Source organism: Mus pahari, chromosome 12, assembly GCF_900095145.1.
Source record: "Mus pahari chromosome 12, PAHARI_EIJ_v1.1, whole genome shotgun sequence".
Lineage (NCBI taxonomy): Eukaryota > Metazoa > Chordata > Mammalia > Rodentia > Muridae > Mus > Mus pahari.
The window spans coordinates 49,832,012-49,852,571 of record NC_034601.1 but is presented as its reverse complement, the minus strand read 5'-3'; the positions used below and the strand labels follow the sequence as shown (position 1 = coordinate 49,852,571).

Genomic DNA, 20,560 nt, shown 5'->3' with positions numbered 1-20,560 from the left:
GGAAGCAGGGAGGTAAGCTAATTAGAACAGATGGGCAGAGAGAATTCTAATCTAGCTAAGCTCCTTACTAACCTGTTGCCTCTTTTTAACCAGCAGTTTATTTACAAGCAGTATGCCTCACTTGTGGTTTTCTTCCAGATGCTCTGACTCAGTGGGTCAAATGTGGTAGATTTACACGTTCTCTGTGTTCTCCTAGGACTAAGAGGCAGAAGCCTAAAGTGCTCGGTTCCCTGGGTAGAAGAAATTCCTTCCTTTTTAACCACTCACTCTTCCTCCTGTGTGCAGTGAAGGAATAATAAAGCAAGCCGGTGGTGGCACTGTTGCAAGAATTAACAACAGATCAACTCATTTCATCCACACCGCATGACTTAAAACAGTACCTGACAAATATTAAGTGTATAATATAAATCACGTTTGCCAAGTTTTCTATATCATTTGGAGATCATGCCATCTGAGATGGTAGTGACATTTAGAAGCGGTATGGAAGTCACTCAAAATAGCAAAGAGAAAGTATCTACCAAGAAACTTTTTGAGGGCTGTTTTGGTGGGGTTCTGTGAACAGCGGGATAGTGGAGCCCTGAATTGAAGCCAAATCTTTTACAGTTGACTCCTTCTGAGTGAACAGTTCTTCTCAGTGACCTTGCTCTGAGCCCATCCTGCCCTAAAGAATTAGCAGCATATTCATGGGATAAAATGGTTCAGCATAGCCCAGAATGGCATTCACAGGGTATTTGTCTATTTGAACATGAGGAACTCTTTATCTAAAAGTGGCATCCCACACCAAATGCAATCAGATAAAATTCTAGATCAGCAAAGGTTTTCATCCACCTAGCCAAGTAGAAAGCAACAAAGTTAGCCAAAAAGAAAAACAACAACAACAACAACACCCGGTGGAAACTAGAAAATACTATCAAATAATTTATAATTTTGTTTTATATGTTATGGTGATTTTTTTTTAATTTCTTAAGATCTACAGCACATATTCCTTAGAATTCTTAACTAATTTTGTTATTGTCAATGTTTTTATGGTGTGGGAGGAGCTTATCAGTTACATCCATGACGGCCACAAATAAACACTTGCAGCCCTTCTAAAAGCTGTGTGTGCATAGCAGTATCTGTAAAATATTAGCAACATTATAAGAAACTTGAAAGCTTTATCATGAGTAAGAGTGGAGAAAATGAAAAAAAGTTAGTCTTCTATACTTGTTGATGGATGCAAACACAGAGAACGTTTACTTAACAAACTGGTGGGAACTCTTCTTTTTATTGGCCTACAGCACAGAATGAAAAGCTTCTGAGAATCAAGGCAGTCGGGAAACATCGCTGCACGGGCGCTGAGAAAACCTTTTAAAATGCAGATATTTCCTGTATTATATGGTCTTGGAGCCCACAGATCAAAGCATGTGTATATGAAGCAAAAAATGTTAAACTTTTATACAAATTTCTATGAAGGAACAGAAGAATGAATTATTCTGTATCATTATTCTTTAAACAAAGGGCATTTTAGAAAAAACAAATAGCAATGTGCAGTGTTATCTGGAAATGACTATTCATCAAAATACTAGCATGACTGTGGAAGAGCCCCTGAGATCACACCTTTGGTGAAAGAGGATTAGCAGTTGAGGCTGCTGGGGGAGAGTCTTCTCCTTTGGGGATATGCCCCAATGGATGGCCCCCACATCGGTGCTCATATGGGCAGCACTAGTTATACTAGGGAGTTATTAATAAACAACAACATAAAAAGAGGACACAAAGATGGTTGGCAAGGGGCTCGGGGGAACCCGTCCAGAGCCTTCAGGACACAGGAACGGAGGGGCAGCCTGGAACGGGAGCCTTCTGGTTTCCGTCTGTTCCGGGAGCAGATCTTCTGCTACAGGGCTCCACACCCAAATAGCGGCAGCAGAGAGTGAGCCTCCCAGGAGTGCAGACAGGCCTGTGAGTACAGGTAGCACTACCACTGCCTCTCAGAGGCAGAACCCTCAGGATACAGGACAGGAGTCTTCTGGTTTCTCTGCGCCCAGAGCTGATCCTGTGCCACAGAGCTACATACACAAATGCTGCCAGGAGACAGCTGGTCTCTCAGGAGTGCCTACACACCTATGAGCACAGGTAAGACCACCACTTTTCTTCAAATTCCTGGCCCAAGAGAAACCCTCCCAGAGATGTCAGAACACAGGAACCAAGGAGTAGCTGGGGACATGATCCTTCTGGTCTCTGTCTGCATCCGAGAGCTGACCTTGTACCACAGTTCTCCATACATAAATTGCTCCCGGGGAGAACTGGTTTTCCAGGAGTACTGACACACCGGCTTGCAAGACTGGCAAGCCATAGTAAGAGACAGCAAGACCAGCTAAACCAGATGGCAAAAGGCAAGCACAAGAACATAAGCAACAGAAACCAAGGCTACTTGACATCATCAGAACCCAGTTCTCCCACCACAGTGAGCCCTGGTTAACACAAAACACCGGAAAAGCAAGACTCTGATTTAAAATCACATCTTATGATGATGATAGAGGGCTTTAAGGACATAAATAACTCCCTTAAAGAAATACAAGAGAACACAGGTAAACAGGTAGAAGACCTTAAAGACAAAACACAAAAATCACTTAAAGAATTCTAGGAAAACACAATCAAATGGTGAAGGAACTGGTCAAAGCCATCCAGGGTCTAAAAATGGAAATAGAAACAATAAAGAAATCACAAAGTGAGACAACTCTAGAGTTAGAAAATCTAGGAAAGAGATCAGGAGTCATAGATACAAGCACCACCAACAGAATACAAGAGATAGAAGAGAAACTCTCGGGTGTAGAAGATACCATAGAAAACATTGACATATCAATCAAAGAAAATGCAAAATGCGAAAAGATCCCAAACCATCCAGGAAATCCAGGACACATTGAGAAGACCAAACCTAGGAATAATAGGTATAGAAGAGAGTCAAGATTCCCAACTTAAAGGGCCAGTAAATATCTTCAACAAAATTATAGAAGAAAACTTCCCTAACCTAAAGAAATAGATGCCCATGAACATACAAAAAGCCTATAGAACTCCAAATAGATGGGACCAGAAAATACCTCCCATCACATAATAATCAAAATACCAAATGCACTAAACAAAGAAAGAATATTAAAAGCAGTAAGGGAAAAAGGTCAAGTAATATGTAAAGACAGACTTATCAGAATTACACCACACTTCTCACCAGAGACTATGAAAGCTAGAAAATCCTGGGCAGATGTCATACAGACCCTAAGAGAACATAAATGCCATCCCAGACTACTATACCCAGCAAAATTCTCAATTACTATAGAAGGAGAAACCAAGATATTCTGTGACAAAACCAAATTTACACAATGTCTTTCCACAAATCCAGCCCTACAAAGAATGATAGATGGAAAAAACGTCAACACAAGGAGGGAAACTACACCTTAGAAAAGGCAAGAAAGTAATCTTTCAAAAAACCCAAAAGAAGATAACCACACAAACATAAAAATAGCATCAAAAATAACAGGAAGCAACAATCACTATTCCTTAATATCTCTTAACATCAATTGGACTCAATTCCCCAATAAAAAGATATAGGCTAACAGACTGGATATGTGAACAGGACCCAGCATTTCACTGCATATAGGAAATGCACCTCAGTGGCAAAGACAAACACTACCTCAGAGTACAGGGCTGGAAAACAATTTTCCAAGCAAATGGTCCCAAGAAAAAAGATGGATTAGCCATTCTAATATCAGATAAAATCAACTTTCAACCAAAAGTCATCAAAAAAGGTAAGGAGGGACACCATACTCAACAAGGAAAAAACAACCAAGAAGAACTCTCAATTCTGAATATCTATGCTCCAAATGCAAGGGTACCCACATTCATAAAAGAAATGTTACTAAAGCTCAAAGCACACATTGTACCTCATGCAATAATTGTAGGGGACTTCAACACCCCACACTCATCAATGGACAGATCAGGGAAACACAACTCAACAGAGATACACTGAAACTAACAAGTTACAGACCAAATGGATTTAACAGATATCTATAGAACATTTCATCCTAAATCAAAAGAATATACCTTCTTCTCAGCACCTCATGTTACCTTCTCCAAAATTGACCATATAATTGGTCACAAAAAAGACTTCAACAGATATAAGAAGATTGAAATAATCCCATGCCTCCTATCAGATCACTACAGATTAAGGCTGGTCTTCAATAGCAACAAAACCAACAGAAAGCCCTCATACACATGGAAGCTGAACAACGCTCTACTCAATGGTAACTTGGTCAAGGAAGAAATAAAGAAATTAAAGATTTTTAGAATTTAATGAAAATGAGGGTACAACATACACAAACTTATGGGACACAATGAAATCAGTACTAAGAGGAAAACTCAGTTCTGAGTGCCTGCAAAAAGAAATTGGAGAGAGCATACACTAGCAGGTTAATAGCACACCTGAAAGCTCTAGAACAAAAAGAAGCAAATACACCCAAGAGTAGACAGCAGGAAATAATCAAATTCAGGGCTGAAATCAACCAAGTAGAAACAAAAAGAACTATACAAAGAATCAACAAAACCAGGAGCTGGTTATTTGAAAAAAATCAACAAGATAGATAAACCCTTAGCCAGACTAACCAGAGGGCACAGAAAGAGTATGCAAATTAACAAAATCAGAAATGAAAAGGGAAGATATAACAACAGAAACTGAGGAAATTTTTTAAAAAATCAGATCCTACTACAAAAACTGATAATCAACAAAACTGGAAAATCTAAATGAAATGGACAAATTTCTGGACAGATACCAGGTACCAAAATTAAATCAGGATCAGATATAATATCCAAACAGTCCCATAACCCCTAAAGAAATAGAAATAGTAGTTAAAAATCTCCCAACCAAAAAAAAAAAAAAAATCCCAAGGCCAGATGATTTTAGTGCAGAATTCTACCAGACCTTCAAAGAAGACCTAATACCAATACTCCTCAAATTATTCCACAAAATAGAAACAGAAGGAATACTATCCAATTCATTCTATGAAACCACAATTACTCTGATAACTAAACCACACAAAGGCTTGACAAAGAAAGAGAACCTCAGGACAATTTCACTTATGAATATCAATGCAAAAATACTCAATAAACTCTTGAAAACTGAAACCAAGAACACATCAAAACCATCATTTGCCATAATCAAGTAGGCTTTATCCCAGGAACACAGAAATGGTTTAATATATGGAAATCCATCAACATAATATACTATATAAACAAACTCAAGGAAAAAAGTCACGATTGTCTCATTAGATGCTGAAAAAGACTTCAACAAAATACAACACCCCTTCAGGTTAAAAGTCTTGGAGAGATCAGAAATTCATGGCATATACCTAATACATACATAATTAAAGCAATACACAGCATACCAACATCAAACATCAAATTAAATGGAGAGGAATTAGAAGCAATCTCATGAAAATCAGGGACAAGACAAGGCTGCCCACACTCTCACTAGCTAGTCAATATAGTACTTGAAGTTCTAGCTAGAACAATTAGACAACAAAAGGAGATCAAGGGGACACAAATTGGAAAGGAAGAAGTCAAAGAACCACTATTTGCAGATGATATGATCGTATACATAAGTGATGCCCAAAATTCCACCAGAGAACTTCTACAGCTAATAAACAACTTCAGCAAAGTGGCAAGATATAAAATTAACTCAAACAAATCAGTAGCCTTTCTTTATACAAATGAATAAACCAGCTGAGAAAGACAGGGAAAGAACACTCTTCACAACAGCCACAAATATTATAAAATATCTTGGTGTAACACTAACCAAGCAAGTGAAAGATCTGTATGACACAACCTTCAAATCCCTGAAAAAAAGAAACTGAAGAAGACCTCAGAAGATGGAAAGATCTCCCACGCTTATAGATTGGTAGGATTAAAATAGTCAAAATGGCCATCTTATCAAAAGCAATCTACAGATTCAATGCAATCCCCAAAGTCCAACACAATTCTTCACAGACATGGAAAGAGCAATTCTCAACTTTATATGGGAAAACAAAAAGCCCAGGATAGTCAAAACAATTCTCAACAATAAAAGATCTTCTGGGGGAATCACCATCCCTGACCTCAAGCTGTACTACAAAGCAATAGTGATAAAGACAGCATGGTATTGGTACAGAAACGGACAGGTATATCAATGAAATAGAATTGAAGACTCACACACATATGGACATTTGATCTTTGACAAAGAAGCCAAAAACATGCAGTGGAAAAAAGAAAGCATCTTCAATAAATGATACTGTTCTAACTGGCAGTCTGTATGTAGGAAAATGAAAATAAATCCATATCTGTCACCTTGCACAAAGCTCATGTTCGAGTGGATCAAGGACCTCAACATAAACCAGATGCACTGAATCTAATAGAAGAGGAAGTGGGAAAGAGCCTCAAACTCATTGGCACAGGGAGAATTTCCTGCATAGAACACCAGTGGTCCAGGCTCTAAGATCAACAATTGATAACTGGGACCTCATGAAACTGAAAAGCTTCTATAAGGCAAAAGGTACTGTCATTAGGACAAATGGGCAACCTACAGATTGTGAAAAAATCTTTACTAACCCTACATCCAATAGAGGGCTAATATTCAAAATATATAAAGAACTCAGGAAGTTAAACTCCAAAACACCAAGTAATCCAATTTTAAAATGGGGTACAGCACTAAACAGAAGAATCTCAAATGGCCAAGAAGCACTTAAAAAATTGTTCAAAGTCCTTAGTCTCAAAGAAATGCAAATCAAAATGACCCTGAGATTCCACCGTACACCAATCATAACGGCTAAAATAAAAAACTCAAGTGACAGATGCTGGCGAGGATGTGGAGAAAGAGGAACACTCCTCCATTGCTAGTGGGATTGCAAACAGTACAACTACTCTGTAAATCAATCTGGCAGTTCCTCAGAAAATTGAAAATAGTTCTTCCTGAAGACCCAGCTATACCACTCTTGGGCATATACCCAAAAGATGCCCCACCATGCCACAGGGATACATGTTCAACTATTTTCATGGCAGCCTTATTTGTTATAGCCAGAAGCTGCAAAGAACCCAGATGCCCCCCAACAGAAGAATGAATACAGAAAACATGATTCAATTACACAATGGAATGCTATTCAGCTATTAAAATACGACTTCATGAATTTTGCAGGCAAATGGATGGAACTAGAAAATATCATCCTGAGTGAGGTTACCCAGACCCAAAAGAACATGTATTGTATGTACTTACTGAAAAGTGGATATTAGCCAAAAATTACAGAATACTTAGGATATAACCCACAGACTATAAGAAGTGTAACAAACAGAAAGACCCAAGTGAAGATGCTTCAAACACTTAAAAACAGGGAAGAAAATGATCATGGGAGGCAGAGAGAGGAGGAACCTGAGTGTGGGAGGGAAGGAGGAGGGGAAAGAGGAACAGGATCAGGTATGGGGGGATGGGGGCAGGAGAGAAGCTCAGGGGGCCAGGAGAATGAGTGGAAACATGAAGCCTGGGAGCTGGAGGAACCCTCCAGAAAGTACCAGAGACCTGGGAAGTGAGAGACTCTCAGGACTCAATGGGGGTGACCTTAGCACAAATGCCCAACAACTGGGAGAGGGAACTCAAAGAGTCCACCTCCAGTAGATAGACAGGGTCTCAAGTGGAGGGACAGGGTTACTAACCCATAGTCAAAATTCCTGACCCAGAATTGTTCCTGTCTAAAAGAACTGCAGGGACATAAATGGAGAAGAGACTGAAGGAAAGGCAGTCCAAGAACCAGCTTAACTTCGGATCCATCTTATGAGAGGGGCACCAAAACCTGACATTACTACTGGTGTGCTTACAGACAGGAGCCTGGCATGGATGTCCTCTGAGCAGCCCTACCAGCAACTGGCTGAGATAGACACAGATACCTATACCCAACCACTGGCTGAAGCCAGGGGCCCCTATGGTTGAATTAGGGGAAGGATTGAAGAAGCTGAAGGGGAGAGCAACCCCAAGGAAGACCAGCAGTCTCAACTAACCCAGATCCCAGAGACTGAGCTATCAACCAGGCAGCATACAAGAGCTGGTCCAAGGTCCCATATACAGCAGAGGATTGCCTGGTCAGATCTCAGTGGGAGAAGATGTGCTTAATTCTCAAGAGATTTGAGGTTCCAGGGAAGGGGGAGGCCTGACAGTGGGTAGGGAGGAGCATCTTGGAGACAAGGGGGAGAAGGAATGGGATGAGGAACTGTGGAGAGGGGAATTGGGAAAGGGGAGCAATGGCTGCAATAAATCAATAAAACTCTGAAAGACATATTCTACAAATATGTCAGCTTCCCTACAGTGACAAATTATAGAACAGTGACATTCAAGAAAATGGAAAAATGGGAGATGCAACACAAAATTAAAAAAACAAAATTGAACTCATAAATAAGTCACTATATTATAATCACAAAATATTATATGAAAAAGTTCTTTAAACATTTTTCATGTTCACAAACCCACAAATATACCAATAACCCTACCAATCTACATCCTTTCTCTATGAATTTGCCTAAATGGCCATTTCCTATAAATGGAATTATATATTAGGTGACCTTGTATGTCTGGTTTCTTTTCCTTAACATATGGTTTCATGGTTTTTTTCATATTACACTGTGGATAGCTTCATCTCTTTCTAGCTAGATAACTGGGCACTGCTTTTGCAAGTCACAAGTTTATCAGTCCATCCATGGATGTATATTTGATCCCACTTTCTACCTGTTATGAAATACACTGTTCTAAACACTTGCATTCTGTGTATGAATTTCCAAATTTACAAAATTCTGTGTTTGGAATGTGTAATTTAATGCACATTGATTGTGTCTCAACAAGCTTCAAAACTGATTTACATTGTGACAAGTGTTACACATTATTTATGACAGTCTCTTAATCACTCACTAAATTCTAATGATATACAAACAGAACATTTTAACTGAAATGATATCAAGAATAATAGAAATCATAAGAATGAGACAATGAAGAGATCATACTCAGAATCCATACTATGTAGGGAATAGACACAAATCCAAAGTATTTGTTGATGATATCAATCATCTTGCAGAAACTGGGCTTCTATCCTTCAAGCATCACAGTTTTTGTTTGGAACAAAGAAGCAAATATGTTGGTTCCTTGTCATCAAAGTTTACACCTGATGAAAAGCCATTGTGCTCAACTGTGCTTGACATTACACAGAAGGGGCAGGGAAACCAAGAAACATATCCAATGACAGTCACCACCGAAGCTGTTCTGATTCTCATCTACAAAAGGTATGTGAGGTTTGATTTTGTATATTTTCATCAATATCTTTTCTTTTGTACATTCACATTACAAGTATTCATAAATAAAAGTAAAACCATCCCCCAAAAGTCATTAAATTCAGAAATTAATGTAAAATACTTAACAACAATAAGAAAAACAAGGATTCATTCACTGTGAAACTAATTGTAAAAATAAATACATAGGTTCCTATATATGCTATGTGGCTTATTTTTCTTTTTATCTTAGTCAATTGAAAATTTTACAACCCACAATATAAAAATTCATGTATAATTATGTAAAATTTCACTTATAAGTTAAGATATAATTACAAAAAAACTTTATATTTTACTTTAGAAAGAGAGCAGAATGAAAGTGCTAGTAATTCTGTACAGCTAAGAAGGAAGGAGAATGCAAGAATGAGGACAAACAGGCTGGAACAAGATAGGATGGCTCTATGACAAGTTGAGACATTTCATTTCATTTTTAAAGAAGTTTAAAACTTTCATAGGCACTACCTGACTAAAAAAGACTTTAAAGCAAAACAACAACAACAAAATTTGCTTTTTAAGATTGGATCTTCTGGGGCTGGAGAGATAACTCAGAGATTAAGAGCACTGGCTGTTCTTCCGGAGGTCCTGAGTTCATTTCCCAGCAACCACATGGTGGCTCACACACATCTGTAATGGAATCTGATGCCCTCTTCTGGTGTGTCTGAAGACAGTGACAGTGTACTCACATACATAAAATAAATAAGTAAATCTTTTTCAAAAAATTGTGTCTTCCCTACAAAAAATCTCTGGCCACTAGCAAGCTTTTCGCTGTTGTCTTTCACTATCCTGTTTTAACAAGCCTGGACTCTTTAGACTGAGCTTAAAGAAACACTTCCAGAGAAACTCTGCAGTTGTGTGCAGTACCACCACCAGGGAAGTGGGCCCAGGCTATAATAAGAGGTTAAACAGGAGGTCCATGCTCAAGTCTCCCCACCCCTGCATCCATGTTTATATGGGAAGCACTAATTAGATCATGGGTGAAGTGGAAACTTCTCATTTCTCTGGAAAGTCAGTTATGTCAAATTATGTTTTGCTGGGGCACACAAGTGAAAGGATGTTTTACTAAAGCAGACACTTGAAAGAATGTTTTCCTGAAGCAGACACAGGTAAAAGGATGTTTGGCTATAGCAACCACATGAAAAGAAGATGTTCATGAGGAATATAAATGACCCCATGGATAATGGGAGCTCGAGCACTGGTCTGCTTTGCTCTTCCTTGCTCTTCTTTGCTACAACGGCCATGTATTGGTTCACCTTACATTGCATTGCTGAGCTCCACTTCTGGAGACTCCATAGAGAGAACTTCTCCACCAAAGAGCTCACCAAAGAACTTCTCAGGAGGTTACTGCAGATTCTTGCCACTTCCAAGGCCTTGGGCCAGTTGGCAAGCTTTGCAGTTTCTTCTGGATTGACCTGCTCTTGCTGGTTCGTGTGTGGTGTCTGCTGAGAGGACTGGACTGCAGCCGCTGATTTGTATTTGATATTTGCTACTGGACTGAACTGCTGATATCCTGACAACAAGAATTGGACTTGCCCTCAAGGAACTATTTCTAAACAGGTCTACTTAATAAATACAAGTATTATAAAAAGTAAGTATTTTCAAGTTGGGTGGTGATAGTACACATAAGTCTAGTACTTGGAAGGCAAAGGCAGGCTGATCTCTGTGAGTTTGAGGCCAGTCTGGTCTACAGATTGAGTTTTGGGACAGTCAAGGATACACAGAGAAACCCTGTCTCAGGGGTAGAATTTGCTTTCAAAAAAGAAAAAACTTAATGTTTTGTGTGTCTAGCAAAATGCTGTCACTGGGATAAAAATCAGTAAACAGGTTTCTTCCATAGTTTCTGCTTCAAGTTCCTACCCTGACCTTCCATCAAGGATTGTGGCCTGGAAGGAGAGGATGAAATAACCTCTTTCATCTAAATTGGTATGGTCATAATGTTTATCACAGCAGCAGAAAGCAGACCAGGACACTGTGCTTACACAGCAAATGCTCTTATGATGACCAAGGACTTCGTTTTCTTGTGTTGCACTGTGAGCTAACAGGAGATTGGAGACGGGTATCACTTCCATGAAGTACCTAGAAGCACAAGAGCTTTATGTTTTGGATCTTAGAAATCCATGAGTATATTTTGGGGAAGGGCCTGAATCTACACATGATAATCATTTACGTGTCTCATATACTCTTCATACATATTCCGAAGTAGTTTTACATAATGCTTTCAGTGTTTTGACTGTCGGTCATCACATGAGGTCTGGTAGGGAATTTTCTACCTGTGGTAAAATGCTGATGCTCAGAACATTTCATACTTAGCAGCATTTTGGATTATGGATTTGGGGAACTCTTTTCTTATCTAATTAAGCTGCTCAACTTGAAGTAACAATATTTCCCTTTTAACAAAAAGATATGCAAATTAACTGCATATGTGTTAAAATGTGAAGAAAATTAATTTGAACAACCAATTATGTGGTATACGTAAGACACAATACAATTAGAAATACATTGCTAGCAGTCCTTCATATTTAAGAAAAAAAATTACAATTTAATGAATTGAAAACATGTTTAATAAAAAATGTTGATATCCTCAAATCATTTCTACATGAATTTAGGAAAACAAATTTTAAACAGTCTCCAAAACATGATGAATGACCATGGTATCTTTGAAAAACACACAAACAAAACAGTTCAGAAATTACAAGATGTCTCAAATACTTGCTTTGCAAAATTAGATATACAACACAATTAACAGTCACTTTAAAAAATTCTCCCCAACACACACAAATTGGGAATGAATTATGCAATTAATAACCATTTTCATGTGAGATCTCCAAAAGCCACGTACCTCAAACAATGCAATGAGAATCAAGATCTGGAGAAGCCGAGGACACGTAGGATGACTGACAACCAAGTCACTTGATTGAAAAATTAAACTTTCAGACTTCTTGGTTTTATCTTAAATTACATTTGCTTCAAGTGCTTTACACACAGTTATAACTAACTGTAAATCCAAGAGATGTTTAAAATAATATTCTAAAACCCATTATTTGAGAAACAGTATGATTATGTCTCCTTCAAAATATTTCTAAGAGCATAAGGTTCTAAAATGTTTGTTAAATAATACCATCATCATCACATAAGTTCAGTAGAATTGTTACCTGAACATTTAATAAAATATTAAGTGCTGTGTATGTGAGATCCACAGAAGATCATACAGCTTTAAAAACCATAACTTAAAAATATAAAAGCAATGAAAAATCTGGCTTTGTACATGAGCAGTGGGTAAACCAAACGATAAAATCACATATTTGGTTCTAAATAATAAATAGAAGTTTAAAGGTATTCTCTTTATTAAAATTATGAGGATACCAATTTTATTTTTTATAGAAACTGTATACACACATTTTGGGGTAATGTAGGAATGAATATTTATATAGCTATACCTCGAATAAACAAAGCTTAGCTACACAGTATTTTAAAACTTATTTGGTATTAAAATGTTTCACATTTTATATGAATAGATGAACTCATTTCTCAGATCCCTATATATGACATCGAAATAAGTGGAGGAGGAAATTAAGAGCAAAGTAGTTGTATTTAGTAATGGAGAATAAGCTGCACTTTGAAAGGGTAAATTTTTAATGATATTTCTTCTTTTTTTCCACACTATACAGAAGAGATGCCGTGAATGGCATTTTCTGAAGCCTTGATACTAAGTTCTTTTTTAAAAAAAATACACAGTATTCATACTGCATGCTTGAGCTGCAAAGATCAGAATTACAATATGATGTGACTTGTCAACAAACCTGACAAGCACTGGGCTGGCACCAGGGAGGGCCTACCTCCCATCAACACCCAGTCATGTGGAAGTACAGATCACATAGGTTTATTACTTAGGAAAACATTCCCACATTACATATGCTATTGCATAATCCAAGCATATTTAGTCATAAAAATATCTTATTTTTGAGATTTTAATTTCTATCTTATACGTGCTTTGTTCATCGCCTTCGGCTGTGAGAGCCCAAGGACTCGAACAAGATCACATATACATTTTAACCATGTGTGATATACTGTGAGTTACTTTCTTCTCTGTAAGCTGACACAGATGCTGGTAAGTGGCTTTCCAGGAAGCTTAGGGAGCAAGTGCCATGTGTGCGCAGATTAACTAGCTGCTGCTGCCCTGCTGTTGCTGTAAGTGAAGTTTCAAAATGAGCTCTCGAATATCTTCCCGTTTGGTCTTTATTACATGGCGAGGAAACCATTTCTCCAAGTGAATTGGAAGTTCAAAGTTAACAATGGGATCCTAATAAGAGAAAAGGAAAGAATGCCATCAGTGTGACATCATGATTTCAAATTTTTTAAATCTCACTTTTATAGGAAACAACAAAAATGCTACCTTTCAAAAAGTAACAGTTTACTGCATACCACAGCAAACCATACCTCGCCACTCACCCCAAGAACACAGTAAGTCTTTAGTTTCAACTGGGTAGCCATGGCTGCCATCTATTTTAGAACAATTTCATTCAATTGCTAACTTTCAAACATTAAAATTAAATAGTCGCTGGACGTGGTGACGCACGCCTTTAATCCCAGCACTCAGGAGGCAGAGGCAGGCGGATTTCTGAGTTCGAGGCCAGCCTGGTCTACAAAGTGAGTTCCAGGACAGCCAGGGCTATACAGAGAAACCCTGTCTTGAAAAACCAAAAAAAAAAAAAAAAATTAAATAGTCTACTTTGTTATAATGCATGTTTGAGTGATTGTAATTGGTAAAAAATGATTCAGAAAAACCCAGAATTCAGATTACTGGAACAAATGTCACTATTGCTACACTGTTATGGAGAAAGCCTGGATGATAAAGAACTCCAGAGTTGGAAGCATGAAAAGTCCCACTAAAGGCTGCCCTTTAGGGAGAAAACAGCTTCCAGAACAACTACCTTTCCATAAGGTTAATTCAATGGTAAAGTTGAGCTTCAGCTACAATGTCATTTCTCCTGGCTAACTTGTGTTGAACTGTTCTGGTGGCCATAGAAGGCTACCTCAGATTGCGCTGTATAAAAGGCTAGCACAAGGCCTTGCATCTCAGAGCAGGATAGAAGAACGAACAGGCTCCCGTGGAACATCAGGATGGACTCACTGATGGTGACCCTAGGGGCCAGTGCCTGAGTGATGGACTGATATTTTTATTGGAATTTGTATTGCTTTTATTATGGAAATCCAGTTGTTCTTCAAGCCTATAGTACACAAATGTACAAGATGTGGGTTTAGAACTTTTAGCCTTTTTTTCCTAGGAATTTTATATTGTGATCCTGTACTTAAAGTGTATTCTATTGACTGAGGCGACCTTAAATGGAATTAAACAACAAAGTTAGAATATGTCACTAACCAGGCCCACTGGATACTATAAACTTCAAATCAAAAATCAACTTGAAAACAATACTAGAGGGTTAAAATTGTCACGGTTAATGAAGTTCCAGTGTGGAAGAAAAAGGGGTCTAAGCACAATGTAACAATTACATGATGGTTTCTCTAACCATCTTTTACTATGCAGTGTTACCCCCACCCCCACCCCATACCCCAATATTAAAATCCCAAATGCAGACAAGAATTCTATAAATAGACTTCTGGTCAAAGGCCTGTCTTCATAAGAGGCAGTGGTGGTGACAGAACTAAACAAGCTGGTGTGAGAGGCCTTGGCTCGCTGCCATTTAAAGATCCGTCTTTAAGGATGCCACACTCCAATACAGTGTCTATGGATTAGAAAATCATGACCATGCTTCTAGCTGTGCTTCCTCAGCCATGGTGTTCTGAGAGACTTTTTTTTTTTTTTTTTTTGTAGTTCATCTGTACCACTTGCTACTTCACTAAGCCTCTAGGACTCCAATTATGTAAAAATGAGACCTTAGTCCTATCAAACTTGTAGCTACTATTTCCTTCAAATTATTTAACTCTATCTTATGCTGTATCTAATGTGCTGCCAGGTGTCTAACCTGCAGCCCTGAGGGCGCATGAATCCCAGGATACCTATGAGTATGACTGTATCAATGTCAAATGGCTGGACATCCCCACAATCCACCTAGTGACGGTTTTATCATTTTAAGTGAGAGTTTTTTTATGTTTTCGCATCATCTTGCTTTGCTGCCTAATCACACAGGCATACACATACATGCATTACTACATTAAAAACTCCAAGCAAGTTCTTCATAGATTGTGTATGTTTTCACCTTAAAATGTTCATTTGATATATTCTGTATTTTATGTCTTCATCCATTTTGTTCATCTATGGCTTTCTTGGATTTAACAGAATAATCAAGTCATTTTAACCTTTTCCGATTCCCCTATCTAGGTCACTGTGGTCTCCATGTCTTCTCTCCGTGTCTGTGCCTACTTACATTTTCCTGCCTCCTGTCTGGCAGAAATCTGCAACTGCACATCAGTAACTAAATTAAACCTCTGCATCGGCATACCTGGAAGAAGCTCTCCACATACTGCAACAAATAGACTCCACAGTCGCTGCTGTTATCCTGCTTAGGGACTTTAGGGCACAGGTCGACCATGTTGGTTTTACTGAATTCACGGTGCGTTTTTCGTTTCACTTCCCACTCTACCTCCAAATACCTGAAATAATCAATGAAGAAAATGGCTTGAGCAGAAACCTTTCATCAGTCAGCAACACTTTCTACAAAAGGAGGAAAATCTCCTTTACAGTATCTACTGCTTTTAATTCAATTTCCAAAGACAGATTTTCAACAATACAACCATAATTTATGAGCCTTCATAAATGCCACTGTGAAGAAAGTGATGTGATTTTCAAAAAAAAAAAAAAGGTAGAGTTCTCAACAACATCATGTTCACAGTTCAAAAAACAAAGTTATTCATATTATGAAGTAAGCCAACACATGACTTTTAATTTTAATTGGATTTCTTTCTAGCACTGATATTAAATTATAGAATTCTTCTCTAGTGCCAACTGGTAAAGCACTTCCTAGCAAAGATTCTGGCTGTGATGCCTCATGACCTGGATTAGACCCCCAGAACCCACATAGTGGAAAGAGACAACCAACTGTCACAAGTTGTCATCTAACATCCACACCTAGGTCCAGACCCAAACATCTCTCTCTCTCTCTCTCTCTCTCTCTCTCTCTCTCTCTCTCACACACACACACACACACACACTACTATGAATTTACAAGTTTCTACTTTCTTTTCAGGTTTTATTTTGGATACTCACCAATATCTGCAATACTGTTGTATAAAATTATGGTGTTATTCAATTATAAATACAAATTTTGAATTTACCTTTGACAAATCTAAATCCTTCACTATTAACACATAATAAAGGATGTTGTTAGCAATCAGATATCCAGGTTCATGTTACATGTTAAAAATAAAATTATTATGCTAGGTAGTGATGGCATACACCTTTAATCCTAGTACTCAGGAGGCAGAAACAAGCAAATCTCTGACTTCAAGGCTAGCCTGTTCCACAGAATAAGTTCCAGGACAGTCTGGACAGGCTACAAAGAAAAACCCTGTCTTGAAAACCCATATGCATATGTAAAAAGGAGATTGGTAGTATCATGAGTATACATATATATGTAACCAGAATCTATTATAGTCCAATGCCCTTCAAGGCTGACCTTGAATTCATAGTCTTCTTGCCCGTCAGGCTGCAACACTGCCTCTGAGTGTTGGACTGTAAGACAATTTTGCTACCCACCCCCCATCTGCAGGACTTAGTAATACTGAAGGTATTTAGTTTTGAGTAATACAGAAGGTAGTTTCAAAAATGCTGAGGTTTTACATAACAGACTGAAGGTAAAAGGTACCATTACTTACTCTCGTAAGTTCTGAACTGTGTTTTGTATAGAAGCAGCTTTCAGGGAGTCTAGTATGAGAATACATGGCCTTTAAAACACAAAGGAAGAAATCAAGATATAGAGACTCATAAAGATGAATGCCAAAGTACAAACAAAGAAAACATCCAGGACTGGTGAGATAGTTTAGCAGGTAATTGCTTCTAAGTCTCATGACCTGACTTCAATATTGGGTAGAAGTAAAGAACCACTTCCCAAAAGCTGTCCTAAAACCTTCACATATGTGGCTGTGTCATGGAATCTGAAAGTCCTCAACACACACACATTTCTTAAAATGGATGGATGGATGGATGGATGGATGCATAGACAGACAGACAGATAGAAAGACAGATAGATATCGTAGCTTTGGTTCAGAGCACTTGTTCTTGCAGATCACTGTAGCTCACAATTATCTGTAACTCCAGTTCCAAGGGATCCAGAACCCTCTTCTGACCTCTGCAGTGATGCCTAGCACACATATGGTACACATATGCACATGTAGGCAAACACCCATACACATAAAATAAATCTTTAAAACTACATAATTTTCAAACTTTGTATTATCATTGGAACATGTACTTACCGCTTACACATTTTCTTTGGTACTGACATATTCGTCTCGGTACTCTGAAATAACATGAATTTTGTCTTACAATTTAAGCTAGTTTAAATACATTGATAGCCACTTATTCTTTAAAGTGTTTCGAATACTGAAATTAACTTTACAAATCAGAATTCTTTCCTCCACAGTTCACTTCAAAACAAATCAAGCTCACTCTACTTCCCAAAGCTCACTGATAGAACACTTTCTTCCTGACCCTGGCACATGCTCCAACCTGGCCTAAGCAGGAACATAACTTTTTCTTTTTATTTGTTTATTATCGTAAAGACAAATAAGATAACTTGTCTCTACACACATTCTGTTACTTAACTGTCTTAGTTAGGGTTTCCATTGTTGTGAAGAGACACCATGACCAAGGCAACTCTTATAAAGAACAACATTTAATTAGGGCTGGCTTACAGGTTCAGAGGTTCTGTCCATTATCATCAAGACAGGAAGCATGGTAGTGTGCAAGCATGGCACTGGAGAAAGAGCTGAGAGTTCTACACCTTGTTCAAAGGCAGACAGAAAAAGACTGGCTTCCAGGAAGCTAGGAGAAAGGTTTCTCAAATCCCACCCCCACAGTGACACACTTCTTTCAACAAGGCCACACCTACTTCAACAAGGCCACAATTCCTAATAGTGCCACTACCTGGGCCAAGCATATTTAAACTACCACATACCCTGGTCCCCATAGGCTGGCTCAAACACATGAGTCTTGGGGGGGGGGGGGTCATAGTTAGCCATAACATAATGCAAAATACATTTTGTCCATCTTCAAAAGTCCCATAGTCTGTAACAGTCTCTAAAATGTTAGAAGTCCAAAGTTCAAAGTCTCTCTTGAGATTCATCTCTAAACAATAAGCCATTAAGAAATCAAAATCAAAAAGCAGATCACATACCTCCAACATCATGCAGAATATACATTACCATTCCAAAATGTCATGGTAAGGAAATATTGGACCAAAGCAAGACCAAAAGCCAGCTCGGCATACTCCAAACTCAGCATCTCCATGTCTGATTTCAAAGCACTCTTCAGATCTCCACCTCCTCTATCTTTGTTGGCTGAAACAAGCTTCCTTCTCTTGGGCTGGTTCTACTCTTTGTTAACAGCTGTCCTCGGCAGGTATCCCACAGCTCTGACATCTCTAACTTCTTGGGGTATCCAATGTTACTTCAATTTCATAGTTTCTTGTTCCAATGTCTGGGATCCACAAATGATCTTCTGGGCTTCTCAAAAGGGCTTGGGTCATTTCTCCAGCTCTGCCCTCTGTAGCACTGTAGGTGCTGGTTGACTCCATAGCTGCTGCTATTCTTAGTGATGATCCCATGGAACTGACATCTCCAATACACTGGGGTCTTCCATTGCAACTAGACTTCACCAATAGCCTCTTATAGGCTCTCTTCACAGTGCCAAGCCTCAACTTCATGACCCCTTCAGTCCTGGGCCTTCAACTGCAATTGAAGCTGCACCTTCACCAATGGCCTTCCATGGCCTCTCACAGTACCAACCTCAACAACTCTCCATGACCCCTTCATGATGTCAAAACCAGTACCACCTGGGTGATTCTTACACATTAACAAGTCCAGTGCAGCATGAAGTGCCACCGTGGCTACCTCTCTCTAGAACACAGGTTCTTTGTTCTTTCAGAAAAATACTTCCCAGAAGACTTTGCCTCAGTAGTGCTGGTCTCTTCTTAAACACCACAAATTTCGTAGCTCCAGCTAACCAGAATCAATTGTCCCACTAGTCTCCTCTCCTCTTGACTCAAAAGCCAGAGCTACATGGCCAAAGCTACTAAGTTCTGCTGCTTGCTGGTGCTGGAACATTGCCCCCTTGTTCTATTACATTATCACCAGCTTTCTATTTTCCAATGCCTTCACTGTGTAAGCTTGGCTGTCCTAAAACTTGCTCTGTAGATTGACCTTGAAGTCAGAGATCTGCATGCCTATGTCTCCTGAGTTCAGGAACCATCACACCTGGACCTAAGATTTTCTCTACTTTGAACTCATTCTGTCCCAGGCTGGCCTTGAAATCAAATATCTGCTTGTCTCCTGGGGTTAAAGGTATGTGCCACCATGTTGAGCCTAAGCTTTTTATGGCCACTATTCCTCAAGATCTGAATCAAAAGCCAGTGTCTTCCAACTTCAAGATCTGAATCACACTTGTGCTCTCCATTTCTGGATTGTAGTTCATTTCAGATTTAAAGTTCAAATAAAAACAATAACCAAGTCCCTTGTTCAACTGCAAAAGCCTAAGCTTAGCTGGGTGGGATCTTGTTCACTCCATATTCCATTTAATATCCTTGAACCCAGGAGTTAGCTTCATTCTGCTTCCTGCTGCTCCTTTCCTCTTTCATCCATACATTTTTTTATTTTTTTCTTTCTATGCTTGCTACTTTTCATTAAAATGCTCTTCATAGGAGTGAACTTTAATAACCACACAATAGAATTTATACCAGGCTCTTTTGAGACTTCCTTTGTCAAAGCAATTCATCTTAATCTCTTCATCTTTTAGTCTCAGGCAGATTCTTTGGACAATGGCAAAAAGCAGCCACATTCTTTACCAAAACACTACAAGAAGAGTCTCTAGGCCATATATTAAAGTTCTTCTCCTCTGAAACATCTAGAGCCAGCACCCCACAGTTCAAATCACCCACAGCACCAATGTCTTCCATATTCCTTCTAGGATGTCCCATTAAGTCCCAATTAAAACATTCCATTGCTTTCTAAATCCAAAGGCCCCAAATACACA

The 20,560-nt window shown here is 38.6% G+C and overlaps 1 protein-coding gene across 1 annotated transcript in view; it reads right to left on the bottom strand.

Moving 5' to 3' along the window:
• Positions 1-12,964: 12,964 nt before the first annotated feature.
• Senp7 (SUMO specific peptidase 7) overlaps positions 12,965-20,560 on the bottom strand; it is a 107,491-nt gene continuing 99,895 nt past the window's right edge. Inside the window, exons 21-24 of the mRNA XM_029544337.1 lie at positions 17,788-17,831; positions 17,188-17,256; positions 15,816-15,966; positions 12,965-13,654 (exon numbers count right to left, since the gene is read on the bottom strand). Of these exons, the coding sequence (XP_029400197.1) occupies positions 13,517-13,654; positions 15,816-15,966; positions 17,188-17,256; positions 17,788-17,831 (402 nt within the window). The 3' untranslated portion in view covers positions 12,965-13,516. The remainder of the gene's footprint in view (positions 13,655-15,815; positions 15,967-17,187; positions 17,257-17,787; positions 17,832-20,560) is intronic.